Here is a 19,100-nt window from a genome sequence, read left to right on the forward strand (position 1 = left end):
AGGAAGAATGGGGATTTGTTCCCCCCTCTGATTTAATAAGGGCCATCCAAAGTTGGTGGTGGATCAAGTAAAGTTATGAAGCTGTTACTATCAGTCTATCTTACAATGGAATTTTTGTGGAAAGCTAACAAAAACAAATAATGAAGCTGAACCCTTGTCTCTATGCTACAAATCCCACCTCTTTCATGTATACGCACACACTTCCTGCCTATAGAAGTTCAATTAAATGTCTCCGGAATAACACATGTGCATGATATCAAGTTTGTAGATAATTTTGAATGGATTTTACTGAACAAAAATTTAACCACAACATTTGTGTTTTTGCTTCGATTTATCACAGGTTTCACTCAAAGATCTTAGACTTTCTTTAATGCACTCGATAGATTTATTTTAATTTGGCAGTACATCCAACCGTCCTCACATCTGCACAAGTCAGTTACTATGACAAACTGCTGTCAGGTCAATACCCTAGTAACGACGCTGAGTATACAAATGAGCTTTCATGAGACGGTTTCTGACGGTTTGTGCAGAAATTGTAATATCAGTAATATCAGCCCTCGGGTGGCTGGTCTCAGACATTCTTGCAAGTGAACATGCTGGATGTGGACATGCTGAGCTAGTGTGGCTACACAGCCCGTTCTTGTTCCGAAGTCGTCAGCCCAGTGTTTGCTTCCTGTGTGAATGTAGAGCCAAACCATGATGTCTTTTTCTAAACTTAACCATGTGCTTTTGTTTCCCATTGCCCAGAACGTCAGCAGCAGATAAGGATACCTAGCGTGTAATATTTAGATGTGAAAGGCCGCTGACAAAGCGGTGACTTGGGATGAGAATGCACTGTGCTATATGTGATCTGTGGTTGTGAAGATGGTTGGAAGTACTGCAAAATTGAATGAAATTACATTGGAGACCACTTATGGTAGTAAAATCAACGTTGCTGTTGTTGTTGTTGTTGTTGTTGACGTACATGGACAACAGTTCCGGTGGACATCCTTGAAGTCAGCATGCCAAATCTCACACATTTTAGAGTGACCTTTTATTCTGACCATCCCAGGGCACCTGTGTAGTAATGATGCTGTTTTATCAGCATATGCCACACCTGTCAGCTAGATGGATTATCTTGGAAAATGAGAAGTGCCCACTAACATGGATTTAAACAAATATAATTGGATAATAGTATGTGTTGAGTGCATGAAAACAGTCTTAGATCTTTACCTCAAACCTGTGAAAAAACAAAAGTGTTGCATGCAAGTTTTTGTTTAGTATAAAAGGAATATTGCACATTTCCTGCAGAGCAGATTGGGCCACATATTGCATTATTTTACATTAGGGTGAATGGATTGATATCAGCATATCAGGGTTTGTTCACAATACATATATTTTCACATTTTCTTTAGTGTTCAGTATGGGAATGTAATTTTATGTTTTTATGCATTGTATAACCTTGAAGGAATGTAAATATTTGTAGCCCATATAAGATTTTTACCACTTCACCTGCCAGGTATTGTGTATGTTTTGTATGTTTTTGCCACATGTGTGCCTCAAATACAGATACCCACTTTTACACAGCTGATGTCAACAGTCTCGCCTTTATTTGGGTTGTGTTCCTTTATTAAATGCGTTAGTGTGTGCCAGTCGTTGCAAACTGTTTAGCCTGCCTTAGACTTATTTAATGTGGCACTTTTTTGGCTTTCACGGATACACACAGCAGGGTTGACTTTGATTTTTGGCTCCAAAACTCTCACATCCCTTTCTCCTGACTTTATAGGTTAATTTTAGCCGAGCACTTGAAGAAGACACATGGAAAGTTATGTCTTATGCTGCACTGCAGTGACACCTAGTGTTCAGTATCATTACCCTCATAGCTGTGATGTTGCTGCTGGAGAAATATCACATCTGCCATTCTTTGTGCATTCATTACTTATTTAGAGGAATCACAGGCCTCTTAATAAACCTCTCTGCACTCAGGTACCATCATTCCACTGTCACTCACAAAAACAAAGTCATGTCCAAGACTTTGTAAATTGATCTATGCACTAGCGGTCAAGGGCAAAGAACTGGTAATTCCACCTATGCTACTTAAGGATCTAAGGATGCATGATGACATGGGACCTACATGCACATGGTGTTTATGCTTGTAATTCTGTGTGGACCCCAGATAGATTAGTATTCAGTCCAGTCCAGTGCTGTCAGAAACCTGTGATTATGGATTAGATTATCAGTCATTCATGACAATTTGGACAATTTGGTTGGAGTTTTTACTCTTCAATCAGGCTGGGAAAATATACTTTATAAGATCAACATCTGGACTATTAAACCCTGTGCTTATAGTCCAGTTAATCTAACTCAAAAAATGTCTCAACCTGGAGAACATTTTATTGGTCCAAATACCCTTCTGAATCATATACGAACAGTATGTCTTCATGGATTTAGTGGAACATGTTCTTTTTCAAGGTCAAAAGCAAATTTTTAACATTTAACAGTAACACGGTTTGGGTATTATCGACTTAATATTGGAATGTCTATGCAAACCTATCCAAAAGATTTGGTGTCTTTTTTAAGGTCTTAGGGTCAATAGTGGTATGGATGTATCTGCATCTAAACTGGGTATAAGTTCTTTTGTATAGACATATGTTTAACATCTATAATGTCATCAGCCTTTCAAGTTTGACACGTATGTAGGGGATCCTGGCACAGGGGAGATGAAGGGTTGGAGATATGGAATGTTTGTGGGTTTACTGGTTCTATTCGCATCTTTATGCATCTTTAGTCTTATTATCATTATCTTTTTTTCAATACATTAAAGTAGTATATTTAAATTTTCATAAAATGCAAAAGTAATCTGGGACATTTTGCCTCCTGGTGATGTGCTAGAAAGAGACATCCTGTAAGTCTTAGATGAGGGGCTTTCCTCCACAGACTACCCTGGAAGATAGGAAAACATTTGGTACAATAGTGGAAACTTAAATTTGTTATGTTTGAAAACATTATGGGCAATCAGTGGTAATAATATTTGATGGGTAAAGCAGCCAGCTATCTACAAAGTATAGTGCCCGTACAGAGGAAGACAAAGACTGGCTGGAAGGTTTCATTCACATCAGCTATGTCACTGAGATTGAAAAAGCAGGAGTTTCTGTCATATAATGATAACACGTTTCATACACCTGTTGGGGGATGGACTGAGACTAGCAGGGACTGATGTTCACAATCCTCAGAAAGACACAGATGTGCTCAAGGTTCAAAAAGTTGTGAGACAACACTGAAACAAAGGGCTGTCCTTTTACAGATGACACCAACCCCCTCATTCGATGGCAGAGATTCACACTTCTTGGTGTGATGATGTGACACGAAGGCCCCAAATGTCAACCCCTAAATTTACTTTGATCCATTTAGTATATAATGGTGTACTTTTAATATATATGTATATATATATATATTCTAGAATAATTTTTAAAACCCTGAATGGTTACTATTGCAATTCTCACTGAGTCAAATCACATATTGACTGGACTATAACCTCCCAGGGATTTATTTTTTTCTTAAATAGCATACATGATGCATGTCAGAGGTAAGATCTGACAGAGTCAACCTCTTACAGAATTGACGGAAAGTTATATATTTGTAAGTTTTACAGCAGTTGTGGGCAGACATTTAATTTTTCAAAGTTGCCAAGAGTTCTGGTAAAGTTTGTCAAAATATTCATTTTCAACCATAATTCTTATTTAGTTTGGATTTAGAAGGGCTATGGGGTTAAGGTTGAGACACACCTGACAGCAGTACTATTTAATGAATTTATCAAAAAATAGAAAGCTTACCAGTACTTAAGCAGCATTCCTGCCTTTCTGGAAACCAGGAAGTGAGACAGGATTCCTTGGGATAAAGCTAACTTGTTTTATGCCTGATTAAATCATGTTTTTGTAAAAGTCTGACACATCTTCGATGGGCCATAATTTCACAAAAACTTCATATTTTTAAACAAAGACATTTATAACTACATTTTGACATCAATGTTATCAGTATTTACTGTCAGTTTTAGATTTTGAAGGCTTTTAACACATTTTGAATAGTCTGAAGTTGTGACTTCTTGTCTGGGGCAAGGCTGTTTTCTGGCACAGAGCAGGTTTAGAAGTTTTACTTTTTAAAAAAAAAAATGAAAGCAGACCAAATTATTCAATAAACCTTTTTTCTTCTTTTCCCCCGTCTTTTTAATTTTATTTATTTATTTATTTGTTTATTTTTTCCAAATTAAAAATGATTTTTCACCCCACAAGCAGAATGTGTTGATTACATTTTCAGAGATTTTTGGTATATGATTTGTCCCACTTCTCAAGAATAGGTGTTATAGGCCTACTCTTATTATAAAGTTATGGTCATACTGCACAAGTTAAAAAAGTGGGAGTTTTCTGACACCTGGATGTTGCTGAAATGTGACGTTTAGGGAACAAAATGTGACTGGTGTTAAGTAACGCCTCCCCATTATGTTAATTGTTTTCAGTTTAAGTGTATTTTTGTTGTTTAGTTTATTAAAAATTAAAAAAGAATATGATATGCTTCAGGTAACGTACACCTTCTCTTGCTGCAGTTGTATTTGGTGCCACAATCGTCGTATTACCGAGCTCATCACCAGCCCTTGAAGGCAGCATCAGACACCACCAAAACCACCTGCAAAATCCTTCCCGGGATTTTCACGCGTTCCGTTGCCATGGAGCTGAGTTTGTTTCCTCTCCTCGGCTCACACAAAGTGAGATGTTGTGCTTTATAATAAGGTGAAGACTCAGAAGAGAAACTCGCTGTAAGTGTGACTGTCCTCTCTGTCTGGACGTGCTGATCATGTGAATAACAGTGCACGGACTTTAAAGATTTCAGCACGGTAAGGAGCGCGTGTCAAACAAGGAACCACAGGGTAGCTAGCTAACGTCATTCCTTTAACGTTAGTCTAACGTTACCGGGTGGGTATAATGATGGCTGAGGGTGTATTGGTCTACCATGGCCTCAAATTTAGTGTTTATACCGCTAAATGTTTTATTTATACAGCGTTATTGAGCTAAACTGAGGTCATTTTTCTTCTTAATACAGCGGTAAAAGTGTAGCAACTTTCAGTAAGGGACAAACTGGGTTAAGTGGCAGTGAAGTACTGTTCATACGCAAGTAACGTCAACCTTAGATTGCCATGGTTTTGATAGGTTGAAAATTCTATGTATTGGAGGTAAAGTAACGTTAAAAGTCTCTTAGATTTCTGAAAATATGTCTAAAGGTCACAGAATCTGGTCTCTATTGGACCTAAATTGAGGTAAAGGTTGATTATTTTAGTTGAATAAATGTGAATATTTGTGCTCTAACAAACCAAAGCAGGTTTGTTGGACTGACTGCTCACTAGAATGGCTCCACAGACTGTTGTTAAGTGACAACTATCAACACAGCCCATGTGCTGTTTGCTGATCTCACATTATGAGTGAGTACAACTGGACAATAGGGGAGAATAGGGTCGGTTGTCACACTTTTACTTTCATTTGAATCTCACAAAAAATGTGTCCTTGAAGGGGAACTACGTCCATTTTCAACATTCATTCATGTTATTTCCAAACTTTAAGGCCCTTTTCACAGAGAAAGCATTTTGCAGGTTGCAAAACATGAGGCGCACTGCCTTTTATTTCCAAGTTGAATGCCATTATTAAAAAACACTTGCTGTGCCCTTTTACTGTTGCCAGGCAACCACCCCATCACCTCCTTACCCTAACCTTCCATCAATCTATTGTTTATTTATTTTATTTATTTCACAGTAATTAGTAGCTGTTTCCTAAAATGTTCAGGCAGAGGTGACTTACTGTAGCTGTGGGTGAGGGTGAGAGGCTGCCAGCAAATAGTTTGTTGGGCACAGAGAAATGGAGATCCGTGTGGGTACATGACACCCTAAAAAAGAGGGTGGATCATGGGGAGTACCATCAGTTGATCAAACAGTTTTGCCAGAGCTGAGAACACAAGAACAGAATAAAACATTCTGTTAGTTCACTAAATCAGTCTCCTGTTCATTGTCTGTGGAGCAGCTCCAGACTTTATATGACATCACAAGTTTGAGACTTCCTTCTCTGGTTTCTGGCTTTGAGAGAGAGTAGCTCATGTTCACGAATATTGATTAGGCCATGGAAGTAACATATCAGGATCTTTAAGCTTTTTCTGTTTAAAAGATATGGACTGCTAAATACATTGTTTGCACTTGGGACGTGGGGTTGGTTGCCCCTGTGTTCTTTTAATGGGGGAAAATAAAATATGAAAGCAGTTTTATTTATTTATTTATTTTTTTAAGTTACATTTCATTAAAATGCAACAACCTAACTCGTCCTGTATGGAGAGAACATAAGCAAGTAGATCATTCCTACAATTGCATTTTTCATCCTTATGTAACATTTTAAAGAACACAACAAAAACATATGACAATCAACCCTATAGAGAATGTGACAGTCGTCCCCTACTGGGATGGGAATGACTTAGCTAACTAGCTGTAGCCTTACTCAGAAAAAAAACTGTCTTAACTTTAGCTCACCCTTCATACAATTTAATGGTATAACTGTTTTATTCTAAACCCCTTGTGTGAAAGCCTAGAAGAGAAATATAGAAGAACCATATATTTACATTTTTACACTAAACACTAAAAGTCATCTCACCTCATGCCAAGTTTCTAACTCCTGAAACAACCCTTTAGGTGACCTCTGACCCTAAGTCAGAAAATTTCTGTATCAAAATTTTTTAACTGCATCCTCTAGGGAGTGAGAGCTAATGAATGTGATAACAAACCCATGTGACAACCAACCCCATTCTCCACTTCTTATGTAAAAACCAACCTAAATAAAAGCTGCACAGTTGCTCTCACCCTGGCCACTAGCATGTATACCTGCATATTTATAGTGGTGGAAAATAACTACGTGAATACATTTACTCAAGTACTGCACCACAGCTGGTTGCGATGTAGCTGTGTTTGACTTGAGTTTTTCTGTCATCTGTTACTCTATACTTGTACTCCATGACATTTTAATCGGAAATATTATACTTTTTACTTCACTACATTTATTTCATTAATTTAGTTATTGGCAGATTCAGATAAATAATACAAATAGTAATCAACAAATAAATGATGATAAAGTAAAACTTTATTAGCCCCTTGGCAAAATTTACAAGCTACCTAGCAGAGTATATGGTAAAAACCGTTACCACCTGCAACATTATAGTAACACATTAATGCATCAATAACTTTTATCCAATAATATTATATGTGTTATTCTTAAATGGGCCATTTTGCATAATGAGCACTTTTACTTTTGGTACTTTAAGTATATTTTGATGGTAATACTTTTGTACCTTTACTCAAAGGAACAGTGTGTAGGATTTAGTGGCGTCTAGCTAGCGGTAAGGACTGCAGATTGCACCTAGCTGAAACTTCTCTCATGTGCCAAGCAGGAACTCCAGGTTAGAATTCCCTCATTGTTCTTTGTTAAGGTTTTTTTTGTTTTGTTTTTTTTTTTACCGGGGGCCGCATTATCCACAGAGGTATCTTCCTCTCCAAAACAAGCAGACCTGATGATGAAAACCGGTAAAAACACTGAATAAAACAGTTTCATGTTAAAAACACTGTTTTTCCAAGGGATGCACCCAACTCAGAGTTATGTCAGTTGAATCAGACTCAGCTGTTTATTATGAATATTCAACGATTCTTTTTTTTTTTTTCAAATAAAGTTTGAACAGACTCAGTGGGACGTTTAGTGTGACAGCGGCAGCCATGTAATATCGTAAACAAGCTAACTGCAATAAAGATGGTTCGGAAATGTTCAGCATAATTTTTTTTTGCCAACACTACATATCAAACAAAAGCCAGAGACTGTCGAATTAAGTTGCTGTGAGCTGGAAATTCACCACCTTAAAGCAGAAGAGACAAGATGAAGTTATTTTGGAGCCTTGCAGCAGAGAGTTTCTCTTTCTTTGTGCCGCTGCATCTCATCTGCAGCTGACTGTATCAAAGAGTAGCATGAAAATCAAGAGCGTTCACTCCACAGCAAAATCTGGGAACCAAAAGTACACTGCACAGCACACTGACCAGCAATCTCAGGTGATTACACCCTATAGAAAACCTACTTATCATATTATATTCCATTTCTGTCAATATAGCCCCCTAAATCCTACATACTGGACCTTTAAATAAAATGTTGAATGCAGGACTTTTACTTGTAACACAGTATTGCTACACTGTGGCACTGATACTTCTACTTAAAATATCTGAGTACCTCTTCTATCACTGCATTTTGGTCATAAAGTGATATGGGTTGTTCTTTTTTCCCAGCAACCCCTGTGTGACCCTATGATGAGCAGCAAAGTAGCAACGGGCCGCCTGCAGGTCCTTCAGATCTACCGCCTGCTGCAGTGCGTCCATGAAGGGGATAAGGTGCAGATAGAGAAGATGGTGAACCTTGGGGTGGAAAACCTCATCAATCTCACTGAGCCAAAGGACGGCACAGGGGTGCTTCACGTGGCAGTTTCAGCCAACAATCAGGGTGATGGGCCTCTGCTTTACTCCGTCACATTATTCCATTTAAGACATGGTGCTGTCCTGGCCTGCTGCAGCAATAAGTCATAATTAGTAGTGGCTAACATTTGAAAGCAATGGCTTCAGACGGTATTTACATAGCTTAGACACTGTGCATATTCAGTTTAGTTCAATGTAATTTGATTTACTCCCAAATTCCTATGTTAAATTAGTTGTTTCTTGGTATTTCTTAAATATTGTGGATTACATTTTTGAGTTCCTGCTGTACAGTAACTTTATGATATCCAGGAATTATTAGGATGCACAAGGCTACAGTCCAAAATGTTTGTGAGAGAAATCCAGCAGTTCATAAAATGTACTGCAAACCAAAATCGGTATTGTTTTAAAGTCACTTTAATGTCCTGACTGTTTCTCCACTCCTCCTGACTCCTTACAGACTTGGTCAGCTTCCTTCTCTCCCAGGGAGCACACCCCAACATGCAGGACAAGAGGGGCCGCACCCCAGTCATGTTAGCTGCTGAGCTGGGCAATGATGTCATAGTGACACTGCTGGCCCAGAGCCATGCTGACTTGAGGCTCCAAGACAGTGAGGGTAAAGGTGAGCAGCAGCAGGCATTACCATTCACCATATAATGTGCAGATGGTGGGTTCTGGAAAAACAAAAGACTTTGGGAGAGAAGAGTGTCACATACAGTATAGTTGATAGATTTAATACTTTATTTAAATTAAGTACTTTTATTGAAATTGAAATCTGAAAATTGTGAGAGAGCTGAATAATAAAAAGTCTGCATAGAAGTGACAGATCATCACTAGTTTCGGAACCCATCTGCTATCATATGACGATGATAAGCCTCTGGAGGTGCATAGTAATAGAAATCCAGAGATACAGTGCAACATGATTCAGTTGGATGAAAGTGTCCAGATCTACTTGTAAAGAATGCAGTGGCTTTAGTAAAGAGTAGGGGTTGGAATCAGAGGCCTCACCGTTATTGCAGTTTTGAATGTTTTGCAATTTGCTGAGTATTGGTGTAATGTATATTGCAAAATATTATGATTAATTACCTTTTATCAACTAAAAATCATGTCCCCAAAGTAAATCTTTATGATATCTGTTTTGCTGTTTTGTTTTTCTTACATTTATCATTTTTATTTTAGCAAAAAGTATCTAGTGGACTGAAAAACAATTGATTTTAGAGTTCTTTAAGGCTGCCAAAAGTCTTATCTATATTTGTAATATTAATAATTAATATGATTAAAAAAACAATATTTGCATTCTGTGTATCTATACAGTATTGCCAAAATATTGCGATACTATGCTGTATCGATATTTTCCCCCACCCCTAGTAAAGAGGAGGACAGATGTTAGAATTGTACATACAGTTCCAGCCTAAATGTAGGGTGTCATGGTTTTAATATTTTATGTATCAAACAAAATGCAAATATGCATGAGGACTTAAAAGATTACTTAAGTATTGAATAATTGGCAAAAAGAAAATTGATTGATGTCTGAAGTAATTTACCAGGTAAAAGTATAAATATTTGTTGCTTGTAGGCTCTTAAATATTTCAAATCACCTTAAAGTGGATATTGTGGATGTGTCTATTTCCGTTAATTCACCTGAAAGGCATAATCTTTCCAGGACGTTTGGGCTTTTTCAAGCATAGTTGCAGCCTAAAATGCCTGATTTAACAACATGATTTTTTGCAATGAAATTGCAGGAGCAAGAGGAAATTGCAAAGATAGTTGTGATTTGTTTGTGTAAATAATAAAAACTGAAAGGCAACCTATTCCAGTGAGAATAAAACCACGCTGTTTGTGATTTGTAGACACAAACGTTACCACTAACCTTACGTAACTAATCTAACTCACCTTGATTCTTTTGGCACTGGCAATACATTTGGATGCAGCAGCCTCTGTTGTGGTTATTTGTCTTGTTTGTTGTCCACATGTTTCAGCAATGCTCCCGGTGTGTTTTGTGGTTAAAGAAGATGTTTGTCAGTTGATGGTGCAGAACAGTGAACCCCTAACCTGAAAATCCAGATGCCCTGCCCCTAGCAAATTCGAATTTGCACTGCATGGGGATCTGGCCCCGACGTTCAGAGCCCGTTGAATCGCCATCGGACCAATCAGATCAGTCTATCTGACTGGTGTATCGGTGAGGGCCAGACTCAAAATCTTTGTAGATTTGAGCCTGGAATTCCAGGCTAGTGTACCCCTGCTTTTGTGTAGGGAACTACACTGCATCGCCTCTTGCAGTAATTTTTGTTAGTAAATGTGTAATCTCTCAAGACAGTTGCTGCATTGTAGAATCTGTCGGCAGCCCAGTGTGAAAGACGACGTCAACATGAAAAAAATATTTTTTCAAGCAGATGTCTTAGTTACAACATGATTGAGCTAACTGGAGTAGTTTCACGTCGTATCCGACAACAGGAGGCTTTTAACAGATGACGTCCTGATGTTAGCTTTGCTGCTGCTGTTAGCTGTCCCTATCAGCTGCAGCCACTGTGCACACAGAGATAGTAATGTTTGTTCAGTCATTGTGTTTATAGACTTTACAAACATCAGATTAGTCTAAACGGTGATACAGTGACGTGAAAAATGTGATATATATAAATATATATATATGTATATATATATATATAGCTAAACTCTGCTGGTTTTCTACCTGGAAGTGTTTGTAAACAACAAGGCGATTCCCTGGGGGCACCGCTGGAAGTGAAGGGGTTGAGCGATCCCCGAGGCCCCTGCACTTCCGTTAGTCGAAAAACTACGGGCAGTGCCTCCAGAGGTTTTTTTTTTTTTTTTTACCGATGTATTTCCAGATTGGCAAATGTGAGATGTCCGTGTCTTACATATGTGCGTCTTCACAGCCATAAACCAAGGTAACTATAAAAGAAGGAAAGGTCATTGACAGTGTTGGTGTCAGTTCTGTTGGAGTCAATGGGGCCCCTGTTTGCTCCAAGCTACATTATGATACATCATGATTATTAACGGGGCGGCACGGTGGTGTGGTGGTTAGCACTCTTGCCTCACAGCAAGAGGGTTGCCGGTTCGATCCCGGGCGTGGGAGCCCTTCTGTGTGGAGTTTGCATGTTCTCCCCGTGTCTCTCCGGGCACTCCGGCTTCCTCCCACAGTCCAAAGACATGCAGATTGGGGACTAGGTTAATTGATAACTCTAAATTGTCTGTAGGGGTGAATGTGAGCGTGAATGGTTGTTTGTCTCTATGTGTCAGCCCTGTGATAGTCTGGCGACCTGTCCAGGGTGTACCCTGCCTCTCTTCCGATGTAGCTGGGATAGGCTCCAGCCCCCCTGCGACCCTCAAGAGGATGAAGCGGTTAGAAGATGAATGAATGAATGAATGAATAAACGAATGATTATTATTATTATTCTGGCTAGACTCAAGAGTGAGGTAAATATCTGCCAAACTGGACCATATGCAACAATGCCTTGCAGTTTGCCACAGTGATTTACACTCATACTAATGTTAGCCTATATTATTAGATAGCACTCACATAAGTCCTGACAATCATTAAGCCAGAGAGGCTGCATTTACGATCACTTACCAAAAGTGCAGCTTCCTGTCTGTGTCTTGTACGCCTTCATAAAGATATTTCTTACTGACACTTACAGTCCAAATTAACATGAGGTGTGTCAATTGAGTTGTTCAGCTAACATTAGCTAAACAAAATGCAAATGCTAACTTAATTAATTTACAAACAAACTACCAAGTACCAGTAAGTAATAAAAGTACAGATTTGGCAATTAATGTTAGCCCTTCTAAATATTTAGTCCTTTGAAGGTTGGTTAGTTATTGTTAATCAAATACATGTCGCCTACAATACTATCTAGCAATCTTGGACCCAACAAGGGCTTGAGTTGCAGCTGCTGGATTGGATAGAGCCATGATCTGTTTGTAGACCAATAACAAAGAAAACGAATGCACACATTTAGATAACAAATGTCAGTCAACATCACATATTGTGTGTTTTTTAATCCGGTGGAAGTATTTTTCAGTCAAAAGTAAAACAACACAGATATGATGTTATATTGTGATTTGTTGTGCCTGCCCCATTGACTCCAAAAGAACTGACACCAAACTCTGCCTCAAATACTGTCACTGATGTCATATCCTTTCCTTCTAGTTTCCTTGCCAGTAACCAGGAAGTGTGTTTGGTAATGTTATGTGGGGGACTGCTATGATCGGTGAAACTCACAGGAAGCTATGATGATTGATCAAACATGTGTTAAAGTTGTGGTTATTGATTGAAAATTGCAAGGTGGGGTAGAATTTATGGTAATGGGTTGAATTACTATTAATTGTTGCAATTGGAAAAGGCTGATAATTCATCATGAAATTTTGAAAACAACATTGCTCTAACTTGAAGTATGAAAACACAGGAATAGAAACTGCTCTAAGTCTCAAACTGAGAGAGAACTGAACATTCAGGTCTGATTAACACGAGACAACTGACCTTTATTTCAGTTTATACGTATGATTGTCTGGCAACAAAAAACAACAAAACATTTGAATCTATAAGTAAAACTCTTATAAAATGCGCAAAAATGTACCTGTAATGTCAATAAGTTATCTGGCTTTAATGATGAGTGGTAATGGAACAACTTCCCTTCCACTAATGTATTCTCATTTGAGCCTGAAGTGTCGATTTCTCAAATCGCGGTGTTTTCCATCTCAAGTACGAGCAGCAGGTTCACTGTGAATGCCCTGCCTTGTCTCACAGCTCATGAAAATGCATGCTGCTTCTGTTTAGATATTGATGAGGAGACAGTATCCCAGACAACTTCAGGAACTTTTTAAACCAATTATGATAATGACACCAATTACAGTGTGTCTGCAGCTTCAATTACTGCAAATGGCTCTCTTTTGAGATTGAGGGAAGAGAGAGGGGGGAGTCAGGAAGAAAAGGATTTGTGTGTATGAATACATGTTCTTGTGTAATTCATGCACTGTATGTTGCATGTGATTGTCTGCGCACAATTGTGTATGGTATGTGTGGGTGTCATGCATGTGTGTGTCAGACCGCGTGGGTACATCTAATTACAGATCAACCACGAATGGTGATCCTCTTCTGTGAAACATGCTGAGTAACCTGATATTATCCTGCACTCCCTAAGGACTGGTTCAGTCTCAACACTCACAGCCAAGCCTTTCCCCCAGTAGGCTGAGTGTCAACAGTCATACACATGTGTCTGTATTATCCTCAGTGTTATAAAGATGGGCTGGATGGGGAGAGCAGCACCTGCTCCTTCCTCATTACAGTCACTGATGTACCAGTGAGGCAGCGCACCTGCACATACATTTAGAGACTTATTGGCCTTAACACACGGTCAGGCTTTTTACGGTACATATTCTTAGCCCAGGGCAACCCTTCGACCTGGGCTAAGAATTGCCCTGGGCTAACCTTAACCACTTTTCACACATACATGGTTTAACCTAATACGATTCAAACAGCAATTCTTCTAGCCCTGGATTAAATGTCGTTGGAATATGTGACTAATGTCGACAATGACAGACAAATCCTGCCCTAATTGTCCCGAAAATTACACTAGAGCAGAGTCTGGTGTAGTTATTGCCTGATAAAACATTAAAAACTGATCATGGTGGTTGAGTCGTAACCTGATATTATCCTTCACTGCCTAAGGGGTCTTTTAAATATCAGATTCCTTAACAACAAATCTTTTTTATGTCATGATTTTATCACTTTTAATAACCTGTTTTTTTTTTGTTTTTTTTTTATCATTACTGAAACATGGTTATCCCAAGGCGACTGTGGTGCTCTTATTGAAGCAACCGCCCCTGATTTTACACACCTTCATCAGCCCCGGCTATCTGGCAGGGGACGGGGGGTTGCTGTCATTTATAGAAATGATTTAAATACACCCCAGTTTTTATGAACAATTTTACCTCTTTTAAACATCTTGGTTTTATTGTCAGTTGTAATGATCCTGTATTGATTTTAATAATTTACAGACCACCCAAGCCAAATGGTGTTTTTATTGAGGAATTCTCAGAGCTTTTATCTCATTTTATATCTAGTATGGTAAAATCCTTATATTGGGTGATTTTAACATTCATGTCTGCTGCCACTCTCAGATCTTTGTTTCTGATTTTATCGACACCCTGGAAGTTTTTAATCTCACTCAGGCAAGAACAAACCCATTCCAAAGGCCACACGCTGGACCTGGTTTTATACACTGGTCTCAGCCTTGACAATTTTAGGACAGAGGATATCTGTGTGTCTGACCATAAAGCATTTTATGCCACATTCCTACCACACACTTTATTTCTGTCCGCAGCCGTGTTTTTAATTCCATCTCTGCTAGGAAGTTTGCTAGCTTTTTACTCCTGTCTCTTTAAATGGCTCTTATCCCAGTTTTAACTTTGATGATTTTATCTCTCATTTTACCACAGAGGAGCTGGTCTCCCTTTTTAATCATTCATGCCAGACTGTCCTGGACTCTGTCGCCCTGTATAAAGACAAAAAAAAATCAAGGAGAGAATCACAACCCTGGTTGAATGATCTAACTCAAGAATTAAAGGGAGAATGCAGAAGAAAAGAGCAAAAATGGAAGAAAACGGGTTTATGGTTTTTTATGGCATTTGGAAAGATGCTGTGCATAATTACCAAAAGGCAGTTAAAGAGGCAAGAGCCTTATTCTTTTCTAATCTTATTTTATCTAATCATTCTAACCCCAGGATTTTATTCAAGGTTTTAGACTCAGTTAGGTCCCCTACCCATAGTTATTTTACTGATGCTTCTCAAGAGCTCTGTGAGAAGTTTAAAAAATTTTTAACAAGAAAGTTGAGAATATTAGTCAACAAATCACCCCACCAAATCATGCTTTTAATGCTAGCAGAGACATTTTTAATTATTTTAGCCATTTTGAACCTGTGTCACTGTCCCTTTTAACCAAAACCATCTTACACATGAAGCCAACTACGCGCAGTCTTGATTTTATTCCAACCAAATTTCTTAAAGAAGTTATTGACACAGTTGGGCCCAGTATTTTATTGATTATTAACAGCTCTCTATCTCTCTGTGTTTTTATATTTTTACTTTTTATCAGCTCCCATTGTCTTTATAAAGTTAACATATCTATAACATATACCGTCATTTCAAACTCAGCACTTCCTGATTTTTTTTCAAATTAAAAGCCTCTTATAACCACGGCTGAGAGAATCCCTCCATTTTCTAAATAGGCTTTTATTTTTTGTAGGAACTTGTTGTGGAGGATACAGTAGCTTGAATGTTTGGGTACGGTACTTCAAATGTAGCTCCTGCCATCTGCTGGCGCTTTTTAGGTGACTACAGCAATATTTCGGCTGGCACATGAACAGACACAGTGACTCAAATAATAGTAAAAGTAATAAAAATAAGACAAGAATAACACGATGACATCACACACGTCGTGAAAGACGACCGGGGGTAATTGGTGAGTACCATCGTGTAGTGTGTCATGTCTGTCGGCCAAGTCACGGCATGATTTTATGACTCCACAATCATGTAATGTGACATAGTGTTACTTTGTGACGCATTATACCCAACTCTGGTTATCGGTCTGTAATTGGATGGGATGGTTCCCTTCTGGGGGTCTTTCATGATCAGGACTGTCCTACCCTGTGTCAGCCATTCTGGGTGGGTCCCATCCTTAGCAGCTGGGCCATCTGTGCTGCTAGGCATTAGTTAGCTTCAATGCACATGTACATACACACACACACACACACACACACACACACACACACAGACGTAGTGTGTATAAGTATGACCAACAACACAGGTGTCTGTTTAGAACTGAAACTGAGACTTTGCAGTCATATGGTGAATTTGCTACCAGGGCACCCCTGCCAAAAATGATTTGTCTTTATCTCTCTATCTGTCTCTCTTTATAGGTGTGCTGTTCTACTGTATCTACCCCACCAAGCGCCACTCTCGCTGCCTGCAGGTAGCACTGAAGTGCCAGGCAGACGTCAACAATGTGTCAGCGCAGGGGACTCATGTTTTCCAGCTGATGTGTGAAAGAGCCCAGGAGTGTACCCCAATGTGTCTCATCATGTTAAATGGAGGGGCTGACCCCAATGCAATAGATCAGGTAAAAAACTGAAAATGGGGATTAGCAGTCACATTAGCAATATTTTTTCAATCTGAATAAAATCATTCTAATTAGAGATTCCAAATGAACTGTTTACATGGACGCTAAATAAAATGAGCTAATAAGGTGTACGTTTACATGCTCCAAAGGATTTCATCAGAACTTTTTTGAATTGGGCAAATTGGTTAAACCTGCTTTGAAGTGATCTGCCAGAATAAGAATAGCCTTTTTTTTTTTTTTTTTTTTTTTTGTTACATTATTGAGAAAATTCGATTAATTCAATATGTGAAGTATAGAAGGAGAAGAAGTGGCTCTGCCTTTTAGCACACTTTAGCAGTAACTAATGAAAGTAAAACCCATTTTATTTTCTGCTACAAATTACAGATATCCTCTAAACACCTCACATGCAGACTATCGGTAGAAACAATTTACCCATGTTCCCTAAATGTCTCAAATGCAGGTTAATGCTACTGGTAGCAATTTGTATTATGGATCCCACTGCTTTTCTTTGCAGTTGTGCCCAGTTGAGAACTGGTACCCTTCCTCTGGCTATTGAAGTAAGCAGATATAAAGGTATCCTGGAGGAGCCGCGTATATGTGTTCTTTGTGATCTTGATGTTGTTGAAGATGAATATCATTATCTGTTTCTTTGCCTTTTATGCTGTGATTTAAGAAACTATCTGTTTGAAAAAATTCAGTGGAAAGGAGTTTATTTTGGTTGTCCGAAGGTGAGATGTTGTGTTGGCTTTTTGATGAGGAGACTTTTGCCTTGGCAAGATTTATAGAAAATGCTTGGCACTTAAGACAGAGAATGTACCCAACATAATAAGATGTTTCGGTTATGGAATTTGGCTGTTCTGAAAGGTTTGCTTTCCTTTTGTGGACTTCTTGTTATTGATCTGTCATGTGGCCATCCAGGCTGTTGTTCTAGTGTCTTGTAAGCCCATATGGGCCACCACGGTGCACGACACTTAAATAAATAAAATCAATCAATCAATCAATCTTTGCAAGTCCCACCAACTGTGCTGTGATTGGCTAATAGTAGCCCTTACCATAACCTCTTTTCCTAACCATAACCATTTCCAACCTTGATACGTTGACGTGATGAGTACTAGCCAGTCACTGTCCAGTAGGGCAGGACTTGTAAAACTCATTGGGATTCATTATAATGCAGTAGCACCAGAAGATTGTTATCAAAGAATACATTTATATATCAGAGCAGAGAAAGTAGCATGAGCAGAGTCCAATCTGTCATATGCAGCGCATGCCTCCCCTAGGTAACCTAATATTACCCTCACTTGGGGGGAACGTGCAGAAATTTTTTTATTATCCTGCTAATATTTCTCTATTAAATGGATTACACCATCCCCCTCAACTTAATTGAAAATTTCTTGCGATCAGACCAGTCTCCTCTGACTGAGGTGGTTATATAAGGCATTTTTATTCTGGTTTTTAATGGAATATGAGGGTACATGTAAACACACCTTGAGGCAGTGGCATTTAGTATGTGGGAACTGAGCTCATGCTTGGTGATGCTGAAATATTTCCAGCCAAGATGTTCTTCATGCTTTCTGTTTAATGTAAGACTGACTCTTCTCCTCTCTCTTATCAGAAAACCAATGTCACAGCATTGATGGAGGCAGCCAGGGCTGGCTCCCTGCAGCTCGTTAAAGCCATTCTCAGGAAAGGAGGAAACCCCAACGCTCTGGACAGAAAACGTCTCACTGCAGTACACTATGCTGCCATGGGGGGCTTCTTTGAGGTAGCATCTTGCTCATCCAACCTATGAAATCAAAGTGGAAGTGGCTGTTATTGGCCCCTGCATTAGTTGTTTTTTTTTTTTTTTAAATTGCTCACTCAGGCCCTAACTCAAATTACTGTGGTTACTATCAGTAAAAGTGGGATGTTAGATTTTTAAGATTTTGTGTGTTTGCTCTGTGTTGTTCTGTACCTTCCAGGTGATTCAGGTGTTGTCTGCACACTCAGCAGACATGGGTGTGATCAACCTAGAGGACTGCACAGCTCTACACTACGCTGCAGCCACGGGAGATGCTAACTGCTGCAAGTTCCTGGCACAGAGAGGTGCTGTGAAACAGTGTAATAGGTCTTTGGTTTTCAAAGATAAGGCAAAGAGAGCTCTGCGGTAGGGCCACACAATTAATTGAATATTCATCTCAATAACAATTTTGGCCTCCTACAATGAAATACACATGATCGACTGCAATATTGACATTTAGAATGTGAATCAAATCATGTGCTTTCTAAACTGACAGCCAGCTGCCACTTTTGACAAGTGTGAAATACTTCCTTTGTTTGGAAGTGTTCCGGATTTAGGGCAAGTGATGTTTAGCAATAACGAATTATATGCAAAGAGTGCATAAAAATTGTGTCTGTGCCACAAAACAACACAACTAACTTGTGCGAACTGCAGTATGATGAATGCATGAAGACCACGAAAA

The 19,100-nt window shown here is 38.9% G+C and overlaps 1 protein-coding gene across 1 annotated transcript in view; it reads left to right on the forward strand.

Moving 5' to 3' along the window:
- The first annotated feature begins 4,715 nt into the window (after window positions 1-4,715).
- The window catches only part of ankef1a (ankyrin repeat and EF-hand domain containing 1a), a 78,670-nt gene continuing 64,285 nt past the window's right edge, over window positions 4,716-19,100 (forward strand). The window contains 6 exon segments of the mRNA XM_049590667.1: window positions 4,716-4,867; window positions 8,327-8,537; window positions 8,967-9,128; window positions 16,442-16,641; window positions 18,254-18,403; window positions 18,600-18,723. Of these exon segments, the coding sequence (XP_049446624.1) occupies window positions 8,345-8,537; window positions 8,967-9,128; window positions 16,442-16,641; window positions 18,254-18,403; window positions 18,600-18,723 (829 nt within the window). The 5' untranslated portion in view covers window positions 4,716-4,867; window positions 8,327-8,344.

This window comes from Epinephelus fuscoguttatus, linkage group LG11 (genome assembly GCF_011397635.1).
Source record: "Epinephelus fuscoguttatus linkage group LG11, E.fuscoguttatus.final_Chr_v1".
Lineage (NCBI taxonomy): Eukaryota > Metazoa > Chordata > Actinopteri > Perciformes > Serranidae > Epinephelus > Epinephelus fuscoguttatus.